Source organism: Crotalus tigris, unplaced genomic scaffold, assembly GCF_016545835.1.
Source record: "Crotalus tigris isolate CLP2741 ecotype Arizona unplaced genomic scaffold, ASM1654583v1 scf7180000017725.2566008, whole genome shotgun sequence".
NCBI lineage: Eukaryota > Metazoa > Chordata > Lepidosauria > Squamata > Viperidae > Crotalus > Crotalus tigris.
In genome coordinates, this window is record NW_024096593.1 from 1,885,827 (window position 1) to 1,908,389 (window position 22,563).

The 22,563-nt window shown below is 40.5% G+C and overlaps 1 protein-coding gene and 1 long non-coding RNA gene across 11 annotated transcripts in view; one reads left to right on the top strand and one right to left on the bottom strand.

The window, feature by feature from the left end:
* Positions 1-9,044: 9,044 nt before the first annotated feature.
* On the top strand, positions 9,045-10,996 carry LOC120306212. The gene is made up of 3 exons (XR_005556195.1): positions 9,045-9,111; positions 9,205-9,285; positions 9,994-10,996. It is a non-coding gene; the product is annotated as an uncharacterized LOC120306212 (long non-coding RNA).
* Positions 10,997-14,840: 3,844 nt separating this feature from the next.
* The window catches only part of ZNF827 (zinc finger protein 827), a 139,744-nt gene continuing 132,021 nt past the window's right edge, over positions 14,841-22,563 (bottom strand). For 7 of the 10 annotated variants that reach the window (XM_039338993.1, XM_039338992.1, XM_039338991.1 and 4 more), the window contains one exon: positions 17,081-20,306. In XM_039338993.1, coding sequence (XP_039194927.1) covers positions 19,511-20,306 — 796 coding nt within the window. In that variant the 3' untranslated portion in view covers positions 17,081-19,510. Of the gene's footprint in view, positions 16,990-17,080; positions 20,307-22,563 lie in introns of those variants that run through there. The other 3 variants (XM_039338996.1, XM_039338995.1, XR_005556197.1) reach the window with 2 other exon arrangements.

Sequence of the window (22,563 nt, forward strand, 5' to 3'; positions counted from 1 at the left end):
GGTGATTGGAGGGCCAGTGATTAGAAGATGTGCCAGAGAGAGCTCCAGACAAATGACAGACACTGGAGACAAGCTGATCAAGGTGAGTGAGCGAGCTAGTGTGCAGATGAGTGGACAGTTGCAGCAGCCGATGGCAAAGACATGCTGATCCTGGTGATTGGAGGGCCAGTGAAAAGAGGATTTGCCAGATGCACCAGAAGATGCCAGAGACAAGCTAATCTAGGTGAGTTTTTGAGCATACAGTGGAGATGAGCTGATCCACATGAGTGTGTGAGCCAATGACCAGAGAGAGCACCAGACGCACCGGCAGACAGCAGAGATGAGCTTATCTAGGTGAGTGGGTGAACCAGTGAACAGAAGGTTTGCCAGAAACATTGGAAGAGGGCAGAGACAAGCTGATCTCAGTGAATGCTCAAGCCAATGACCACAGGGTGCTCCAGACACATTTGAAGCCAGCAGAGAAAAACTGATCCAGCCGAGTTTTTGAGCCAGTAACCAGAGAGGGCACCAGATGCACAGCACACTTCGGAGACAAGCTGAATAATATGAGTGGGTGCGACAGTGACGACTGGACATCAGATGCAATGCAGACAGTGGAGACAAACTGATCTAGGTGAGTGCTCAAGCCAGTGAACAGAGGGGGCACCAGACATTCTGGTAGATAGCAGAGACAAGCTTATCTGGGTGATTGGGTGAGCCAGTGACCAGCAGGTGTTCCATATGCACCAAATGAGAAAGAGAAACTGATCCAGGTAAGTGGGAGAGCCGGTGACCATAAAGGGCTCCAGACAAATGGCAGTCACAGGAGAAGAGCTGATCCAGGTGAGGGAGTGAGCCAGTGGTCAGGCAGGGCTCCAGAAAAATAGCAGACACTGTATATATGGTTATCCAGGTGAGTGAGCGAGCCAGTGTGCAGACGAGTGGCCAAACGATTTGCAGACAAGTGGCCAGTTAAAGCAGTCGATGGCGAAGACATGCTGATCCAGGTGATTGAAGGGCCAGTGACCAGAGGATGTGCTAGATGCACCAGAAGACACCAGAGACAAGCTAATCTAGGTGAGTTTTTGAGCATACAGTGGAGATGAGCTGATCCACATGAGTGTGTGAGCCAATGACCAAAAAGGGCACCAGACGCACTGGCAGACAGCAGATATGAGCTTATCTAGGTGAATGGGAGTACCAGTGAACAGAAGGTGTGCCAGAAACATTGGAAGAGGGCAGAGACAAACTGATCTCAATGAATGCTCAAGCCAGTGACCACAGGGTACTCCAGACACACTTGAAGCCAGCAGAGAAAAACTGATCCAGTTGAGTTTTTGAGCCAGTAACCAGAGAGGGCACCAGATGCACTTGGAGACAAGGGAGATGAGCTGATTTAGGTAAGTGCTCGAGTGAGGGACCAAAGGGATCATCAGACGCACCAACACACAGTGAAGACAAGCTGATATGGGTGGGTCGACAAATCAGTGACCAGAGCATGCTCACTAGAAGATGGCAGAGTTGAGCTGATCCAGCTGAGTGGTTGAGTCAGTGACCAGAGAGAGCAGGAGATGTACAGCAGATGACGGAGACAAACTGGTCCAGATGTGTGGGCAAGGCAGTGACCAGAGAGGGTCCAGACCAATGGCAGACACTGGAGACAAGCTAATTTAGGTGAGTGAGCGAGCCAGTGTGCAGACGAATAGCCAGATGAGTGTGCAGAGAGTGGCCAGTTGCTGCAGCCTATGGCGATGACATGCTGATCTGGGTGATTGGAGAGCCAGTGACCAGAGAATGTGCCAGACGCACCAGAAGATGCCAGAGACAAGCTGATCTCGGTGAATGCTCAAGTCAATGACCACAGGGTGCTCCAGACACACTTGAAGTCAGCAGAGAAAAACTGATCCAGCTGAGTTTTTGAGCCAGTAACCAGAGAAGGCACCAGATGCACAGCACACTTCAGAGACAAGCTGAATAATGTCAGTGGGTGCGACAGTGACGACAGGACATCAGATGCAATGCAGACAGTGGAGACAAACTGATCTAGGTGAGTGCTCAAGCCAGTGAACAGAGGGGGCATCAGACATACTGGCAGATAGCAGAGACAAGCTTATCTGGGTGATTCGGTGAGCCAGTGACTAGCTGGTGTTCCATATGCACCAAATGACAAAGAGAAACTGATCCAGGCAAGTGAGAGAGCCGATGACCAAAGAGGGCTCCAGACAAATGGCAGACACAGGAGAAGAGCTGATCCATGAGCGAGCCAGTGACCACGTAGGGCTCCAGACAAATGGCAGACACTGGAGACAAGCTGATCCTGCCAGTGTGCAGACGAGTGGCCAGATGAGTTTGTAGACGAATGGCCAGTTAAAGCAGTTGATGGCAAAGACATGCTGATCCTGGTGATTGGAGGGCCAGTGACCAGAGAATGTGTCAGACGCACCAGAAGATGGCAGAGACAAGCTAATCTAAGTGAGTTTTTGAGCATACAGTGGAGATGAGCTGATCCACATGAGTGTGTGAGCCAATGACCAGAGAGAGCACCAGACGCACCGGCAGACAGCAGAGATGAGCTTATCTAGGTGAGTGGGTGAACCAGTGAACAGAAGGTTTGCCAGAAACATTGGAAGAGGGCAGAGTCAAGCTGATCTCACTGAATGCTCAAGCCAATGACCACAGGGTGTTCCAGACACACTTGAAGCCAGCAGAGAAAAACTGATCCAGTTGAGTTTTTGAGCCAGTAACGAGAGAGGGCACCAGATGCACTTGGAGACAAGGGAGATGAGCTGATTTAGGTAAGTGCTTGAGCCACGGATCACAGGGATCAGCAAATGCTCCAACACACAGTGAAGACAAGCTGATATAGGTGGGTGGACAAGTCAGTGACCAGAGGGTGCTCCAGACTCACTAGAAGATGGCAGAGTTGAGCTCATCCAGCTGAGTGGTTGAGCCAGTGACAAGAGAGGGCACCAGATGCTCAGCAGATGACGGAGACAAACTGATCCAGATGTATGGGCAAGCCAGTGACCAGAGAGAGCTCCAGACAAATGGCAGACACTGGAGACAAGCTGATCAAGGTGAGTGAGTGAGCCAGTGTGCAGACGAGTGGACAGTTGCAGCAGCCGATGGCAAAAACATGCTGATCCAGGTGATTGAAGGGCCAGTGAACAGAAGATTTGCCAGACGCACCAGAACATGCCAGAGACAAGCTAATCTAGGTGAGTTTTTGAGCATACAGTGGAGATGAGCTGATCCACATGAGTGTGTGAGCCAATGACCAGAGAGGGCACCAGACGCACTGGCAGACAGTAGATATAAGCTTATCTAGGTGAATGGGGGAACCAGTGAACAGAAGGTGTGCCAGAAACATTGGAAGAGGGCAGAGACAAGCTGATCTTGGTGAATGCTCAAGCCAGTGACCACAGGGTACTCCAGACACACTTGAAGCCAGCAGAGAAAAACTGATCCAGCTGAGTTTTTGAGCCAATGACAAGAAGGTCCTCCAGATGCACTTGGAGATAAGGGAGATGAGCTGATTTAGGTAAGTGCTTGAGTGAGGGACCACAGGGATCAGCAGATGGACCAACACCCAGTGAAGACAAGCTGATATGGGTGGGTGGAGAAGTCAGTGACCAGAGCATGCTCCAGACTCACTAGAAGATGGAAGAGTTGAGTTGATCCAGCTGAGTGGTTGAGTCAGTAATGAGAGAGGGCACCAGATGCACAGCAGATGACGGAGACAAACTGATCCAGACGTGTGGACAAGCCACTGACCAGAGAGGGCTCCAGACAAATGGCAGTCACTGAAGACAAACTGATCCAGGTGAGTGAGCAAGCCAGTGTGCAGACGAGTGGCCAGACGAGTGTGCAGACGAGTGGCCAGTTGCAGCAGCGAATGGTGATGACATGCTGATCCAGGTGATTGGAGGGCCAGTGACCAGAGGATGTGGAAGAGGGCAGAGACAAGCTGATCTCAGTGAATGCTCAACTGAATGACCACAGGGTGCTCCAGACACACTTGAAGGCAGCAGAGAAAAACTGATCCAGCTGAGTTTTTGAGCCAGTAACCAGAGAAGGCACCAGATGCACAGCACACTTTGGAGACAAGCTGAATAATGTGAGTGGGTGCGACAGTGACGACAGGACATCAGATGCATTGCAGACAGTGGAGACAAACTGATCTAGGTGAGTGGTCAGCCAGTGAACAGAGGGGGCATCAGACATCAGATTGTGTGAGCTAGTGACCAGCAGATATTCCATACGCATCAGATGACAAACTTTTCCAGGGAAGTGGATGAGCCGGTGAGCAGAGAGGGCAGCAGATGTACAACAGAGGATGGAGACGAGCTGATCCAGATACGTGGGTAAGCCAGTGACCAGAGAGCGCTGCTGATCTAGGTGACTGGTTTAGCCATTGAGGAGAGGGAACACCAGGAGGTGGATGAGTGGAGGTGCCTGGACGATTGACCACAGTAGGCCAACAGCCAGGGCACAGGACAGAATGGCAGACCTTGAGACATCAGGCCAGTGCCTGAAAACAGGGAGGAACCAAATTGCCTGGGAAAAGGGCCAAGGGACTCAGATTCTAGTAGCCCTTTCAGGGGTAATGCTACATTTGTTATCCTCAGTATAGCCGATAAAGAGAAATTATCTTTGACTAAATACACATTAATAATATGTGCTGGAATAAAGATACAGCCTAACTTTCACCAGTTGTGTCACTGTATAAAAGGAGAAGCTTTTGGAAGAAAGCAGAAACTTCATCCCACATACTCAGGTCTCCTCAATTTACCAGACACTTTACACAGGGCGTTTTCATTCCATATGGAAAGTGGAGATTTGTTACATAGACACATGTTAGTGGTACACATTTTTCATGGATCTTTACTTATTAATAAAGTCAGAGTATCAATGCTGAAAAAAGTCACAAAAAACTTTTCCTGGCGGTTTGGTGAGCAGAGTAGTCTGAAACTGAATCACTTTCTTCAAGGTAAGCTTGCTTTCTTCTTCCCCAGAAAAGGAAATTAAATAATTCCAGAGAACCCTTTCATTGGGCAAAGTATTCCAGTTTTACTAGCTTAATGCTGATATAAAATTGCATAAGTTCTTCACTAGCTCAAATGACAGCAATTTAATACGCCACAGTATTGGTTTCTGGCCAAATTCTGATTGAAGTGATATTTATATAAAAAAGCATGGGTCTTTCCTCATCTTATGTATTTAACTTATTAACTTATTTTGTTTTTAATCAAAAACTAGACTGAAGTCATACAATATCAAATTAGAGTTATAGTTATGAATAGCTGCCATGCAATCATAAATGAGAAAGTATTGCCAATTTTTTGGAGAAGGTTGCTGCTGTTTTTGATTATTTCCATCTTGTCTACTCTAGCATTGTGGGCATAGAGTCAAATGTGTGAGAGAGATACTTCAAGAAAAATGATGCCCCACATTTCTACAGAAACCTTTAATATCTCTGTTCTTTTTCAGAATGTTTGTTTGAGGACAGTATATTATTGAATTGCTGATTCAACAGCTCTCCAGATTGGATATTGTCCAGTATCAAGTCTTTATTGTTTAGCTGTTTAATGTCTCACTCCCCCAACCCAACTTTTCTGGTTATAATAAGGTATTCTTTTAATTCTATTGGGGCTTCTGGGTATATTCTTTCCTTTGGATTCAAAACTGTGTTTACATCTGTTCACAAGTCAAGGAGAAGATATATGCACAAAGAAAAGGATATACATTCTTCTCCTCCTTCATTCCTTAAGTTTTCTCTGTTTATCAAAAGGTATTATTAGTCTATACAGATAGTTGCAATATATAGTAATTCATATGTAAAATTAACTCAGTACACTTCCTTCTAGTAATAGGAATTACTGTATACCCTGCACAGTATAATAGACTAAATAAATTTTAAAATAGATGTCATAAAATAAAGACATCTCATCTTGTGTTTTCTCTAGCGTATTTTTAGTAAACCAGCTTCACAATCTTCCTGGGCATTATGGAACTAGAAAAGGTACTGCAGAAATTAAAAATGTTGAAATACAACAGCCACTGTTTAAATATATGAAAACTGGATATCTATATATATATATTATTGATCACAGCTTCAAAACAGGTTTGATTTAATGTGTTTTGATTATTAACAACATCTGGACAACTAAATAATATAAGTTTCATTCCAACTGCTCCATTCACCACATGAGGCTTGATGGATGAATTAATGAAAAGAGGAGGAGGAGGAGGAGGATGGAAAAAAGCATCTCCAACATGGCCAAGCATGTCAACACTATCAATTTTATCCGTAAAAACGATCTATTTGTGCTGTTTCTTATAGGCAAGACTGTCCCCTTCTGTCCCTCACCCAATCTTAGCACCTTGATTAATCACCATAAGCTAACTTGTTCGGAGTGAAAGATGATATTAAAGCATATATTTTAATTAAAATATGAAAACAAAATAAAGTTAATCTGGCCATTATTTGGCAAAAGAAGAAAACCTTAAAAGCATATAAGAGACTAGAAGGGAAACATACATTAATTCAATCTGAAAGACCAAAACTCCTACTTGTTAGATTTAAACACTTTTTAAGAAAACATGCTGAAACTGCCCAATCTTATTTGGACAAGCATTGATTCTGCAGCATAGATATAATTTAAAAAAAGCAGGTGTCTTCAGATTTTGATTGAAAATATGTCTCCCCCCCCAAAAAAGTAAAAAAAAATAGCTTTAATGGTAAGGGACACTGGAAAGTCTTAAATGTTCATAAGTTTCTGCTGCTGTTAAAATAGTGTCCATCCTTGTTATAAACTCTTCCTATAGCTTCCCTGGAGAGGATTTATAGAATTTTATACATGCTATATTCATCTTAAGAGCTAAAATACACTGGGTGCAAGAAATGCCATGCAAAACCTTAGCACATCACAACCCTAATTTCAAGTAATTTCTAATCTACTACAAGCCAAACCCACTTTTTCTTTGTTTTGTCCTTCCCCAAATGCATAGCTACATTGATTGTGTAAACATACAATGTGAGTAAAGAAGGAGGGAGTGCAACAGGTAGCATAACTAATGAAGAATGAAAGCACAGGGAAATGTGTACTCTATTGAAAATAGAGGTTCAGATAAAAGGAGGAAAAGCAGAATGTCTAAAATATTTTGCTGCATGCAATGCTGTAGTACTAGTTTGCAGCCAATGTTTTGCAATTGGGAGTTAAGTAACCCATAGCAGAAGTGGGGAAAATCCTCTTGTAGTTGAGCTCAGTATTTTCCTCCATCCTATTGGGGCATACTACGTATCTTCTTAAAGGAAAAAAGACCTACAAACAACACTGAATAGAAAAAGGAGGTGGCAAAGAATTAAGACAGTAATAAATGAAATAATTTTCATTGGATTATATTTCCATATTATCAACTAAGTATTTTTTTTTCATTTGCAATTGATAATAAATTGAATCCCTCATGATTCGGTGGAAGTGAAGATAGAGATAATTCTGTGCTCCTATACTCTTAGTAAATGCAAGCTATCCCTTCCATTTTACAGATAAAATTTGGTGGTGGTAGTAGAAATATTTTTCATTTCTAGTAATAATATATATTCCTTGTTTACATACCATTTTAAAGAAATATACCACTTTTCTCCTTACTGCAATACTATGGTTGAGTTTATACATTGTATTTAACACTATTGTGTGATTAGCTATAGGTCAGGGGTGTCAAACTGCCGGCCCACGGGCCGGTTTCATCATACTGGAGTTGCGCCCACCCCATTGCTGGCAACGGCGAAAAAGCTCCGATACGTCATGCGACGTCACATGACGTCGTGAGTTTGACATGTCTGCAGGTTGTTGAATAACCTTCCATTGTCTGGATTCACTCAGCATATTAAGCCATAGTTTACAGCAACGGTAGTATGTATTACTATGTTATGTAAATCAGGCCTATTTTTTTCCTGCATAGAAACAGAAATAAAACAGTGATTAGAGCACAAAGTATTTCAGTAAAATCACAGGGATGTTGTCTTTACTGTTCTATGGGATTTTAATGTTATATATTTGAAAGCCAAAATGTTGGCACATCAGACCTGAGCTGTAGTAATGGGGACAGCCAGTAGATGGCAGCCAGGAAATTCAAAAATTGTGGTTTTGCTATCGTTAAATGATCATTAAGATTTTTGCAACCCAGATGTGGTAACCCTAAATTGTGAAGCTTGGGTAAGGGTCCTTTGGAAAGGTATGTCAATGTATTATTATCCCCCTTTAGAAATTTTTAGACTGTGTTTTCTATGGGGCTGAGATCTGATTTTTTGTACTGCATAACAAAACAGGATAACGAAAAAGGCATAGTACGTAATTCCTGGCATAACAGGATGGGGACCATGTTCCTAGGGAGCCACATTTCAAATTAAATTCTGACAAGAGAGAGGGTGTTTCAGCCAGGGTAATAATTACTGTTTTCTCTCTGTGAGGAGGAAGCTGAACATGGAAACAATGGCGAGTGTTTGCATTCAGTGTTCTGCTTTTTCAGCTTCAGCACTGCAGTTGTGATTCTTTTGAGAAAATGAGGAATGCAGGGCTTCTATTGAACCCGTCCTGTAAAAGGGGAATAAAGAGTAACCCTGAGCATGTACAGACTGAATGTTCTACACCACTAAGTAAACTGAACTGTCAGTGACTTCTTATACAAATATTTTAATAAGTGTAGATCAGTGTTTCCCAAACTTGACAATTTTAAGGCATGTGGACTTCAACTCCCAGAATTCCACAGCCAGCAATGCTGGCTGTGGAATTCTGGGAGTTGAAGTCCACATGCCTTAAAATTGTCAAGTTTGGGAAACACTGGTGTAGATTAACCAGATGCTGCACTGGTGCCTGATTCTTTATTTTACTATCTAGGACAAAAAAAAAAAACCCCACATACCGATATATTGCATGCAGTAGCAGAAATAGATATTTTACTTAAAAATATGCACTTTATAAATTTGAGTTTTAGCGTCTCACTACCATCTGTTTCTTTCCTTTTTGAAAAAAAAAAAACCCTTGTCGATTAAACACAATGCGGTTGCTGCATTTCCATTAGCACCACTTGAGGCAATTCAGAAGAGGATAAACTGTGCCAGTTTAAAAGGTGAGCACTCCAATGCATCTTGTTTGAGATTTCTTTCTTCTATTTTCCAGGATAAAGTTTTCATTTTAAAGAGTTATTTTTCATTCATGACAGGGAGCCAAACAGGGAACAATATCATCGTGTAGCCAGGATATGCTGAGTGGATGGCCTGCCACAGGAGAAACTCAGTTTTTGGTAAATACAGACCCCTTCAGTCAAAGATTCTTAAGACGATCTCCTTTTTTTGCTCTATGTCAGTGTTTTTTTAAACTTGGCAACTTTAAGATTTGTGGACTTAAGATGTGCTGGTTGGGAAATTCTAGAAGTTGAAGGCCACACATCTTAAAGTTGCCACATTTCAACCTAGTCACCCACTGGCAAGGATCCTTATTGCTTGACTGGTTTGTAGCGATCCTAGACATCACTTAATTTACAAGAAACTTAAGCTACTTTTGCCTGAATTTCTATGAAGCATAGCTATAATGGGTCTGGGGTAGGGGTAGGCAACCTTGGCTCTTTCATGATTCATGGACTTCAACTCCCAGAATTCCTGGGCTCAGGAATTCTGGGAGTTGAAATCCACGAGTCATAAAAGAGCCAAGGTTGCCTACCCCTGGTCTGGGGGAAGGAGCAGGAGGTGCTCCTGCGTTCTGTGTAGGGCTGAAAGAGACTATGAAGACGGAGATGATTCCTGTGTCTTATTTCAACTGCACAATAGGTTATCCAAGTATTACAAAGATATCAAAGAAGTTCCCCCCCCCAGAGCTGAGCAAATTTCAAAACTGTTTTTAATCAGTATAAAAAGTCCAGGCATCCTATATTGTCTTATATGTTTTGAATTCCACGGGATAGTTACGGTTCAAGTTGAAAACTGAACAGTACCTTCTTTCTCTTCTCTTGCAGCTGTTGGAAATGGAGAAGTGAATAAATCTCAATCTTGACTATGTACTTATCTCAGTGCCAAGACCAGAGTGAATGCTTGTTTACTTTCTTGAATTAGTTACTGACTTTTGGGGAAAGAGGATTCAGAGAGGGGTGATGTGGGAATGGTATAAATTGTCCTCTGTGAGACCTGCTTTCTGTGTGATATTCCCAGATGGAATTTGTTTACCGTACTCGAAGAAAAATGACAGATATAATAAAAATAGACAAAGTAGCACTTCTTACACATACACACATCACTGTTTAGGCCAAATTTAATTTACAGACCCCATTTATGTATGAAAGACCATGTGATTGCAACTCTCCATGATTGTGGAGTAACGTCCTCTTGCTCCATATATGGTGGCAGGGACATTCAGCTTTTCCCACTTTGGAGGGGAAGATTCCTCTCCCAGCTTCTATAGAAAGGATGGGAAAAACAGAAATAGCATTATCAAATTTCCTTATGCAGATTTTTCCAACATGAGCCTTCATGCTTATTGGGGATTTGGGACTTATAGTTTCCATGCCTCCTGCCACTACAGAAATAGATAAGGCCTTTAAGTCCCTTGGTCACTAATTGAATAAAAGGAGACAATACAGTTGTATCAGTAGGAGAGTCAGAGGTCGTTGCCTGTATCTTCGAAATGTGTATGTGGTTCCAGAAGCTCTACTATTCAAAGGTATTCAGGATGGCCAAACTCTCCTTCATTAGTCAAGGAGAACAGAAATACCTGATATTACATGGTGAGCACTCTAACCTGGATGAAGATGCATAGGCGGGGGTAAGAAGGCCCATTCTATCTCCATAATTCCTCCTCTATACCCCTATATGGCCAGGTTACAGAAAGAAAACATTTCAAAATGTCTTTTTAAGTAATATGAAATAAAGGATATCTACTTGATGCTACTGTTTCACTGCCTGGTTAAACAAAGAAATTTAAAAGTATGAACGTATTTATTTGATTTCTGTTACAAGCATAACATTCAGCAACCTAGTGCAGATTAAACAAAACAAAAGTTAAATATTTTTGTTGTGTGCTTTGTTTAAATAAAGAAGTGTAATGATTTTGTCCTTATATTTGTCACTTGGCCTTAACTATGATTTTCTCTATGAATACTTCAGTCAAAGAAATCCCTTTTTGCAGTTAAATGCCCTTTCCGGCACTAAAAAAAAACCCTGAATAATCATTTTTGGTGTGGCTTCTTGGGTCTGGTTGATGTAAAATGAAAAATATGTCTATATGTGTGGAAACTTAGGGGGAAAAGTTGATTGAAGAGACAAAGAACAGAGTAAGTGCTGTGTGAGGAGGGAAAGCAATAGAGGAGAAACTGGCTTCTAGACAGCATTAAGTAGGGATGCAAATACTTGGAAAAGAATTTGGAAGAAGACTTTCAGACTGCTTGAGCCCATTTCTTTTATTGTTATATCACCAACTTTCACAAGCTTTTATGTGAGTCTGATTTTTTTTTTAAAAAATATCATTGCTAGCCATGTTAACTTTAATTGGCATATTCCTTAAAATAACAGCTTTTTTTCCCCCCAAATTCCTGCCAGCAGACTGATTGTAATGAACAGCAGAGAAATATTGTCCAAACTCACTTTCTGAATCACTTTCATAGCATGCAGAGCCAGAGTAGTTAAACTGTGGTCTTCTAGGTATTGCTAAACTGCAATTCTTCACATTCCTTTGTCTTGCTGGTTCAGCTGTTGGGAGTGCAGTTCAGGCTACTTCTGCAGGACCATAGGATCTTAATCTCCAACGTACAGTAACATGCAGTGGCACATTGTCAATGCCTTTTCAAGGAAACTGAGTGGAAGACAGCCCAACAATATCTGTAAAAAAATCCCATGAAAAATTCTTTTGGAGGAAGGATCATTGGGTTAACAGTCAGCTTGAGAACTGCAAATTTTATTTTTCTAAAATCTGGATTTAAAAACTGGTATGCTATTCTTCCTGGAAAGCTAATAAAAAGGTCTTTTTAAAAATTATCTAATAATAAAAACGTGAATATGCTAAGAGAGGTAATAGAATTATCTGAAATCTTACTGTGATTCAATTTAGGAAATCCCAGGTGTCTTAAATAAAAAAGAGGACTTGTGAGCAAAAACCCACTTACCCATAAGTGAGGCTGAGAAAGTGTAAGCAACTCCTGATTTCACAGCTCAAGATAAACATTCAGAAGGGAAGTTCATATATTGCATGGGTTCTTACAAGTATAAATCTCTTACTTTATAATCCCAGTGTTGCTCAAATGCAAATCACGTTCCATCATGTATTCACAAAGCTAGATGGATTGCATGAATGAGAAAAAAAATCTGCATGACAATGATGTCAGTGATGAGTTAGAAATAAAGAAATAAAGAGGACAAATATCTAAGATTTATTGGCCCCGATGCATTGTTTTAAGATCCAAAAGTAAATACAAGGGTAGTTGTTCAATTGTCGAGTTCAGAGCTCTACCAGCATGCAAAAACTCTCTCACTGCTTTGTTTTCCCTTAAAAGTGTTTAGCATCAATGCTATACTTCAGTTTTGCATGGAGATGAGGCCAGCTATTGCCATCAAGAAAGATTAGACAAGCAATATAAACTGCTAAAAACCATTAAAACTCACTTTACTTTTTCTCTTCCCATGTAAAGAAAGGAGGTGGGGAGAAAATGGGGGAACAGGTCACCTTTTCCCACTCCCTCCTAGCCATGGTTGGCAGGATGAGCAGGGAACAGGGGGCATAAGGCAGCAGAGAAATGAGATGGAACAGCTCCTTTGGTGCCAAACTCCTAATCCCACAGAATGGACACTCCAGTCTCCATGGACACTCCATGTCTTCTGTTGCCAGCTACTGGTGCCAAAGAAGGCACTTCCCATTCCACTCCTATTTTGCTTCCTTGCTAAGGCATAATTGCTTTGGGAAGTGTGGCCAGCCCTTTCAATAAGCTAGCAGAGTTTTCTGTTGGCTCCTGCACTGCATAGCAGCATTTTCATGCTACCACGCTGAAGAACCCTAGGGATGCATATTTAGACAAAGTAGAAATCAATTCCATTGACAGGATCAATAAACTTTTAGAAACCATAATATTCTAGGAAGGAAACACCGCAAATAGATGTAAAACTCAACAAGCCCTAGTTTTACTGACATTCTCCCCCACCTCATATCTGTATCAAATAAGAATAGTGTGATAGTATTAATGATTAGACTAAAGCTATTCTTCAACGAGCGCTAGACAGTATTTGCCATCAACCTTTGTCAGGTCTCCAGAAACTCAGTTTATAAGCCAGGAATGCCTCCATAGTTCACTAGACAAATTAGACTTTAAAATTATCTCAGCTATTTGGACTGCTAGAGTTAATATCCAATAAAATATAATTTGTGACCCATTTCCAATTCTCAGATTACATCAGACTCATTCTTAGTGTTATCCATTACTGCAGGGTTAATGACAGATCTCTTGCCCTTACAGTGTTAGATATACATAAAGCCTTGAACGGATTTCATCAGAGGTTTGTTTTTAAATCTAAACTAACAGAAAAAAGCACATGAATCATTAAAACCATCTTTTTGTATGTACCAAATCTTGACAGCTACAATTAAAGTTAATAGTTGATTAAAAAAAGGCACTACACAAGAGTGCTCATTTATTCTTGCTTTTATTCTACCAACAGACTCTCTAGCAAAAATATGTGGGAAAAATATAAACTTGTAGGATTCAGATTAGGAGAGAGGAATTTCTAGTCTTCAGATTGTGTTGAACTACAACTCCCAGCAGCTTCTGAAAAGATAAAAACCTGAAAGAATAAATAAAAGACGTCTTCTCCTTTTCAGGAAGCCCCCCAGAAGGGGAAAGCCACATCCTGAATGGCTTGTTGGTGTTTGATTTTTCTGGCTTCTCCTGCCTCTGCTTGTTCCCTGTATACTGTAGGAAGATCAAGCCAATGTTTCATTTATCATTGCAGGACTTGAACTCTTGGAGAAGAATTTCTCCGTTTTCACTACACTCCCTATTTCATAGAAGACCCAAGAAAAAAAGGAGATTCTACTATCTGCCTTATAGTCGTAGGTTTACAGAAATAAATCCTCCAGTCGTATCTTTAAGGGATATTCTTGCAGGATTGTATCCTACATAAAGTGATGAAAACAAAAAATAATATGTATAATGTGAAAAGTCAGGTGATCCCAAATTCAGAGTTTCTTTTAGACACATTTTGAATTTGGGATATTTGCTAGAAACATTCTCAGCCAAAGACAGCAATTATGGGTGTAGCTAATCACACCATTTACCTTCACCATAAGGCAGACTGGTTAGTTTATTCCCCACCATCCTGTTCTTCTGGGCAGGTGAATCTTTTTTCTAGTAAAACATTATAGTACAATTTTTATTTTCTAAGGATGCATCAGGGCCTATGTACAGCCAGAACAAATTTTGGAAATAAAAATTGTTTGGAGCTTGGCACTTCCCTTTGCACCATGCTAAAAAAAACAACAACCCTCTATTACATTCAGGTAGAGAATAGAGCTTGGTGCAGATGTGCCAAAAGAGGTACCAGCAGGCAACATTGGTCATTTAGTTATAATATTCTCTATGGCTTCATTCTGACCCCCCTCAGATATTCTCTGCTGCCCAGTGACATTCAAAGAACAAAACTTTATAGATTAAATTGTGCATAAAATTAAAAATAACAGAGCTAGACAGCAACAGCCTTCACTAATCTACTCTGATCTGAACAACTGATCTGAGTTGGAAGCATAAGTACAATTTTGTTATGGAATGTAGAATAATTCTCTATATATGTAAATAATAAAACAATGCTGAAAGAAATACAAAGCTGGTGGCAGAGTATAGACAACTTTGTTTTAATTTGATTATATATACTTCCAAACTGGATACACTAGAAATTGGCAATGCAACATAAGATGCAGAGAAATATACTAATTACTGTCAAAATGACCCTGTACAGCCTTATAATGCAAAAAAGCTTTATACATTACAAATTTCCATTAATGTACACAAACCTTGACAGTGTGATATTTGAATATGATACAGCAAGTTAAAAGAAAAAGGGAAAGCAAGAAAGGTGCTGAGAATCTAACCAATTGAAAACAAGAAGCCAGGCTATTTTAAGGAGTGCATAGTGGGGAAAAACAGGTACAAAGTGAACTGTTGGTACAAATATTACGTTTTTTTTTTTAATAAGCAAAAGGTATATTAGTGAGCATTCCTAGTTTTCGCGTCAAACAGCAAACCAATTCTTGGGTATGCAAGGGCTGATAAATATTGTATATTTTTTTCTTAAAAAAATAAAAACACCTCAAATTCTTTTTTTCATCTTAAACAGAAACAATGCATAATTAACTTTCCAGAAATAATTCAGTGGTCAAAGTGCTAAATAAAGCTGCCCAATTATATTAAGCATTACAATGACAAATACAAAAGGAAGCTGGTTAAACCCAAGGCATTAAATTGCTCATAGCATCATAATACTCTCATTCCTTGAAATCCCCTATGTATATTGCACTATTTGGTTTACAGAAAAAATGTTTATAACATTCCTATGCATGCGTAGCTTACTTGCTGGCACAATACTTTTTTTTTCTTTTTTGTAGGGTCACTGGTTTTTGGGAAGTTGTCTTAAAACACCTTGAATATATGTAACTAACTGCAGTAGCCACTTGTAGGAAGAAATCTCCGTTATTATTTTTGCCACAAATTGTTAGCATTCTAAATCATTATGCTCCCTAATGAGTGTTAACTTTATTTCTTCCAAAATCATCAGTCGAAGAGATTTATGAAGCTTATACCTTTAATATCAACTGTAGCTGAATAATTGCTTCAAGGTTACTCCCAAAACAAGTTTCCCAAACCTCCAGAGCTTAGGTTGCTTCAGCCTGGTACCCTCCACATGAACTGATGCATAACTTTAATCATGGCCAAAGTATGCTGTCTGGAATGGAGAAAAGCTGTAATCCAACATGCATGGAAGGTACTGGGTTGGAGAAGGTCGGATTAGATAATTGAGATCAAACTTTCATTCACTATTTGGCAATGCTGTCGCAGCCACATTCTGGGTAAGAGAAATTGGCCAGATCATTCATTTATTGCAAAATCCCACTTGTACTATTAGAACACCATTACTGTTGCACAGCTGGATCTGCCACTGCTCTACTCCCATGTGACAGAGTACTCCCAGATTACACCCTATTCTTTACTAGTCTTCTGTTGCCAGGCTTCAGTACTCATGAGGTTAGGGTGTACGGGAGCCCTATCCCCCAAGATGTGCATCACTGGAAACAAGTAAAGGAGAGGACTATTAATGACCCTTTTCCCATGACACTTATCTGGCCAACAGGGTTAACTTATGGATTAACTGAGATAGCAACCAGACACAAGGGACTTAAAACTAGCCATAAACAAGTTTGCAAAGAACTAAATTAAATCCCTCTGGTTAGCCACGTTGCCACTGACCATGTGATTAATTAACACTGATCTTGCCTTGGATAGAGATGAAATTCTAGAGAGGCCTGTGAAAGGGTTTTTTTCCCCTAGACATTCCATCTATATGGCTGATTTGGTTTCCACCCTCTTGTGACTGAATAGCAGAAAAAGGACTAATAAATGGGTAAGAACACCCTTCTTGAAATTTATTTCTTCACTCTGATGTAGGGTGAAAAAAAGGAAAAGCAGAAAATGTGTTCCGGCCCCTCAACAACAACAGAATTTTAAACATTGGCTCTCAGCCCATGGACCGATCCACTGACAATGGATGGTGAGTATAACCTGGCGCATGGATGAGGTTAATCATGTCATGGGAACAGGATCGGAAACTCAACCTTCCTCTATTTTATGCTTCAGCATACATTGGGCTTCCACCCTCAAGCAGCCTCTGCCAGCACAATGAACGGCTGGGGAAGGCTCCAAGAAGTGATGCTGACTATTGCATAGTCACAGTTAGTTCATTACATTACACCAGTGTTTCTCAACCTTGACAATTTTAAGGCATGTGGACTTCAACTCCCAGAATTCCACAGCCAGCATTGCTGGCTGTGGAATTCTGGGAGTTGAAGTCCACATGCCTTAAAATTGTCAAGGTTGAGAAACACTGCATTACACCAACCTTATCCTTTTGATGAATAGTTTACAAAATTTCAAAAAGTATTTTTATCAGAATTTAGTGCAATAAACAGGGCCCCAAAATTTATTAGGAGATTTAGAACAATGACTTATTTTACCATAACAGTTAGCCAAATAAGTCCTTATGTTGGTTAAACTTCTTTGTGAACTTTCATTATTTTGACTATGCTTGTTATTTCAGTGTTATAAATGGCTGGTATTTAGGCTTTTCCCTTCCTTGTTCTCTGTTGTAAAATCTCTGAATTCCCCCCTCCCCCATATTTCTTTAGTAGGGAATTTATGGTAGTGATTTATAATAAATGTTCAGTGCATGGGCATTTTTAAAAAAAATCTTAGGAAATGTTAATATTTAACTCAATCATTAGGAATGCAACATTTGCTTCTACTGCAATAAAGTGCAATATTTATGTCATTTTAATGACTAAAAATAAGAGCCTTAAGAAAATATAAAGTTACCTTCCTAGAAGAGTATACTTGAGTAAACATTAGCAAATGTTATAAAGAAATACAAATAGCATGAAGGGGATAGAACATGAAGTTGCCAATATAGCTGAATAGTTGGACATATAAAAGAGAATTCTATCATTAAACAGCACCTTTTTTCCTTCCATTTGAAAGAACTTGCACGATATTTTTCAGTAAAAAAAAGAAACATTATCTTTGATATGTTTCTTACTTTTACTTTTTTTTTTGCTAGTGAGAAACATACTAGTGCAAGACTCAACCACTGTGCAAAAACTGCCTTTATTTAGTCTGAGCCCTATTGCCCAGAATTTAAGAAATCCTTCCTTTTAAAAATTCCTTCTGGGTTTAATCACTTCTAAATGTGCATCCTTGCCCTCACAAACTAAGCTAACCACTGCATTCAGACCAACTGAGAATGTGTAGATGTGATTTTGTGGTCTGAGGGCTGTTTGCTATATTTTTCTGTAGTCGCCTTGCATCAAATTTGAACAGTGCTATTTTTGAATCAGATATTTTTCTTTGTTGACTAGAAGCGAGTTGACAAAATGATCAGGTTTCTGTCTCGTTATCTGACCAAGGAAAGCAGTAATTTAAATGTAATGTATATGTCCAGTCTAAAACAAATGCCTTATCGTATGTACCTTGCTATTGGGTATTTGTAGCCAAAATTATTTTTAAAAAGGACCAAGTCACGTGAACGTAACCAAACAATCAAATTGGGAGCATGTATGCAACACAGTTGTTGTTTATAAATCTAGTTGCCTTCTCATACATCACTATTATGTATTCAGGACTGCTTTAAACATTATCTTTTTTCATTCATAGAGATAATCACATTGACGGTATTATTTCAAGGGTAATAGGAGTGGTTTTTTTTGCTGGGAAGGGTCAGAACATGAATAAATCCACGGAGCAGCAGGTATGAAAACTTGGCTACTCAAGTGTGTACACAGAGAAAAGCCCTTCATATTACATGTGTACCTGCACGGCCATACAGAATATCTCCATGTAAGAAAAAAGTTATCATATGAAATAGCATCACCTTGCAAGGCTAAAGTAATTTCCCCTCTTCTGTTTTTGCCCTGACCATCAGACTCTAAGATGTGAGACTAACCTAGCCGCTGTAACATAGCAAATTCCCAGCAGGACTGACTGCCATGCTAGTTCTTCTTGATTGCCATTCTTACATTCTATAACTGAGCAATAAAAGAGAAGCAGGCAAGGTGAGCAAGCATGGACGACTACAATGTTTCACAGGGGTGGGGCTACAGCTCAGTGGTAGAGCACATGCTTTGTACGTATAAAGATCCCAGATTCAGTCCCCAGCATCTCTAGTTAAGAAATCTCAGGAAACAGCTGCTAGAAATGACTTCTATTTGAGACCCTGGAGAAGAGGAGTCAATCATAATAGACAATATTGGGCTTGATGGACTGTCTGATGCAGCATAAGGCAGCTTAAGTTCATATTAAATAAGCCAGTACAAAAGGATGTGCAAAAGCAATGCCATGGCACACAAACTCTTTTTTTTAGAAATGCTCAGATTCGCAACCCAAAGTCAAATGCATCAAAGGGTCATCTTAGCTAGTGCTGACTGCCATTAAGGACACTCTTGTTCAGCTTAAGAGACAAAAACGTTTCTCAGGTGAGAGTACAGAAACATGCCTCTGAAAGTAGAAATATGTAGGAGGTCATCTGTCTGAAGGTTTAACAAAGCAGCCTTCAAGGCCATGTATTAAGGAGACACATGGAGCCATGTTCTTTAATGTGTCTTACTCCTAATGATATATTGTACAATTGGTTGGGCAGCCAAACTCTTGGATCTATCGTTTGAAACAAAATCTGCTTGGAGTCTGGTGGGTGTGACGGGGTGCGGTGTGGAGGATTTTTGGTACAGAGGAGGCTGTCCTAGAGAGCCTCTGCTCTTTCTGTTAGTCCGAGATAGGCAAGGAAGGAGTGTTTTGGCGAAGTGTCATCCAAACGTAGGCTCTGTGATTGAGGTGAATGGAATGTGATTTCAAAGTGGTTTTTTGGGAAAAACATGGTCAAGGGAATGAGGTGGGCAAACTCAGAGTTCCGGTATTTATCAAAGCACAGGGAAGTGCCGTTTACGGTCAAGGACCTCAGCTCTGCCCGGCCACTTTGAGCGGCTGACATGGCCACTGTCTGTAAAGCATGGGAGGCTGACATCAATGAGAGAGGGGACAAGAGGCTGTGGGAACTGTTGGCCACGAGCAGGGGCCTGGCTTCCTTAGAATTCACACCCTGCCCTTTTTTCTCCTCTTCAGAGCAGTCACCATTTTGATGTTTCTTCACATGGCGGCTGAAGACAAATGGGTGGGTGGTCTTGAAGAGGCACTCTTCACAGCTGAAGGTCTGCCGGGGCGCATGCTTGAGTTTCTTGTGCAGGTTGAGATTGTCTTTGCGTTTGCAGCTGTAGCTGCACTGGTCACAGTGAAAAGGGCGTTCCCCTGTATGCACACGCACATGCTCTATCAGCTTGTTGGCAGTCTTTGAAAGATAGCCACACTGATCACACTTGTAGTGGTTGCCAAGGCGATGCTCTCGAACGTGCATTTCCAGCTCGAGCTGGTTGGCTTTCACTGCTTGGCAGATCCGGCACTTGTACTCCATTTTGTAGTGGGTTTTCAAATGGCATTCCATCGCTGCTGGACGGTTTGTGGAATAAATGCAGAAGGGACACCTGTTAAAATGCAAAATATAGATTGATACATGGATCTAGATCAGCTGGGAGCAACATATACCCCATATAGCGTTCCCAGAGCCCTTTTGTGTCCCTCAGAGTAGGCAGGGCTGATTTCTATAGCATGTTTTTAGTCTCTTTAGGGATGACAAATTTGGTGGTTAAGGTTTTGCAGAAATTTAAGCCACTCACTTCACTATTTCAGTCTTCTCTCTGTACCATCAGGCTGATTTCTCCACTTTGGGGGGACAGATGAAGAAAAAAGCTTGCTATAGGGCCCCGAATGAGTCAAGTTCCAAATGATCAAACTAGGACAAAATGATGATTATATATTTCACTGTCCTCCCCAAATCTCTGAAAGGGCTACGATTCACTTCAGCTGTTCATATCATCCTGGTATCACTGACTAAATCCCTTGGAAGCTTCATGGGGGGAGGGGGTAGAGTACAAGCCCTGACCATAACCTACTGACCCTGCAAATTTTTTAAAATCAATTTTCAAACTATTCTCATTTTTTTGTTTTTCAGCAACTGACTACACTGAAAATGGGAAGATTTATCCAAAGACACATTTTAAATTACAATATTGATATAACAGATATAAAGTACGAATGAAGCTTTTAATTTAGCTTTATTCTAATGATTAATGTTTTATTCATAAATAAATATTTACTGAGTTTGGTACAAACTCAAGGAAACATATTGCTACTTAAGGTTTACTCCACTGCAATGTCTATCTCCCAACTTGCTTTTAAATTTTTTTCCTTTACAGAAGCCACCTCTCTCCTTCTATCTTAAAAAACAAGCCTTATAGATTATTTGTCTCAATAGGATGATATAATTATTTCTGTGGTAACCTTGCCCCTCAATGCCTCTTGGAGAAAAGAGTTCTTTTCCAGATAAGCCACTGCAGGCAAGAAGACCAGAAAGTGCTGTATTTCAGTGACTTGGGCACAAAAGAAGCAAATGCCATTTCAAAACTCAAATTAAATAGCAAGTGAACTGTGGGCTGAGTTGTAAGAGAGACTTCAGGAGAATGCCAGATGCTTTTTTGCAATGCCAAGTAATATTTAAAATTAAACAGTAGGTGCTGAAGCAGCAAAAGCCTTCTATGACTTGCTGGTTGGCAACAGCTGGAGAAACAAAGGGCAATCCTGATGGCCACAACAGGGACACAATCTGCCACTTCTTCCAACCTGCTGGTTGAGCCATAGGACTCATGTGGGATGAGCTCCTTATGGGCTCAGATTCCAGATTTTGTTTAATCTTTTTTCTCTGTTACAGTGCTGCCTGGAGCGATTATTTTCTCCTCTTGTATGACATGGACTTTCTGGGGCTGCTTAATAGGTACGTTCAGCAATTCAAACTTAAAGGCAAAAAGGAGCATTGGAAAGTGCTTATGTGCAGCATCTGTCTGCCTTCCTAAACATCACTCCAGCAAACCCTAAGAAAAGAGAGGGGCTACACTACACTTCTTCACACTCCAAAGGATCTCCTTGCCTTCCATCCCAAAGGGATGCTCACTCATGTTGCTGAACACACAAAATCACCATACAATATAAGAATACACAGAAGCTACTCTTGTAGATGGATGAACCCTTTTCATCCGCTACATTTTTTCAATTTAAAGACAAGAGGGATGAGGATCAGAAATTATTCCTGGATCAAATCTTTTCTGCAAAATGTTCTCCCGCTTCAAGCATATTTGGTAGTTTTAAAGTTGCACCTTATTTTCAGGAGAACAATCTAAAAATTGAGAATCTGATAGGCAGTATGATAAGTAAGCAATTGCAACATCCTACCACTTTCCCCAATATTCCAGTAAAATATTTTCTCTATATGTCAAAATATTTTAATCTCTTTAAATGTACTGTTCAAACTTCATAAAGTAGTGTAGATTTAACTTTATTCACATCAGATAATGCAGCCCAAGTATTTTTGCAAAGTATAGATAGTGAGATAAATAGGCTAACTGGAATAGTAATTGCTTGCAGTCTGCATACAGACACCCTGATTCAGCAGCAGATAAATCCATTTCACAGGGTGCATTAACTACTTTTTGAACTTGATACTGACTTTGATCATACACCACCCTCCCCCTCCAAAAATGCCTGCTCATGACTAGGCTCCCATTGCTCTTAATATGCCCCTGCAATTTCCCGGCAGTTTCTGGAGGGTACTTAAATATTCAACCCATCCTGCCATGTGATTCTTTTCCTCTTGTACAACATCTGTGTGCAGAAGAAAGTGCTTGCCTG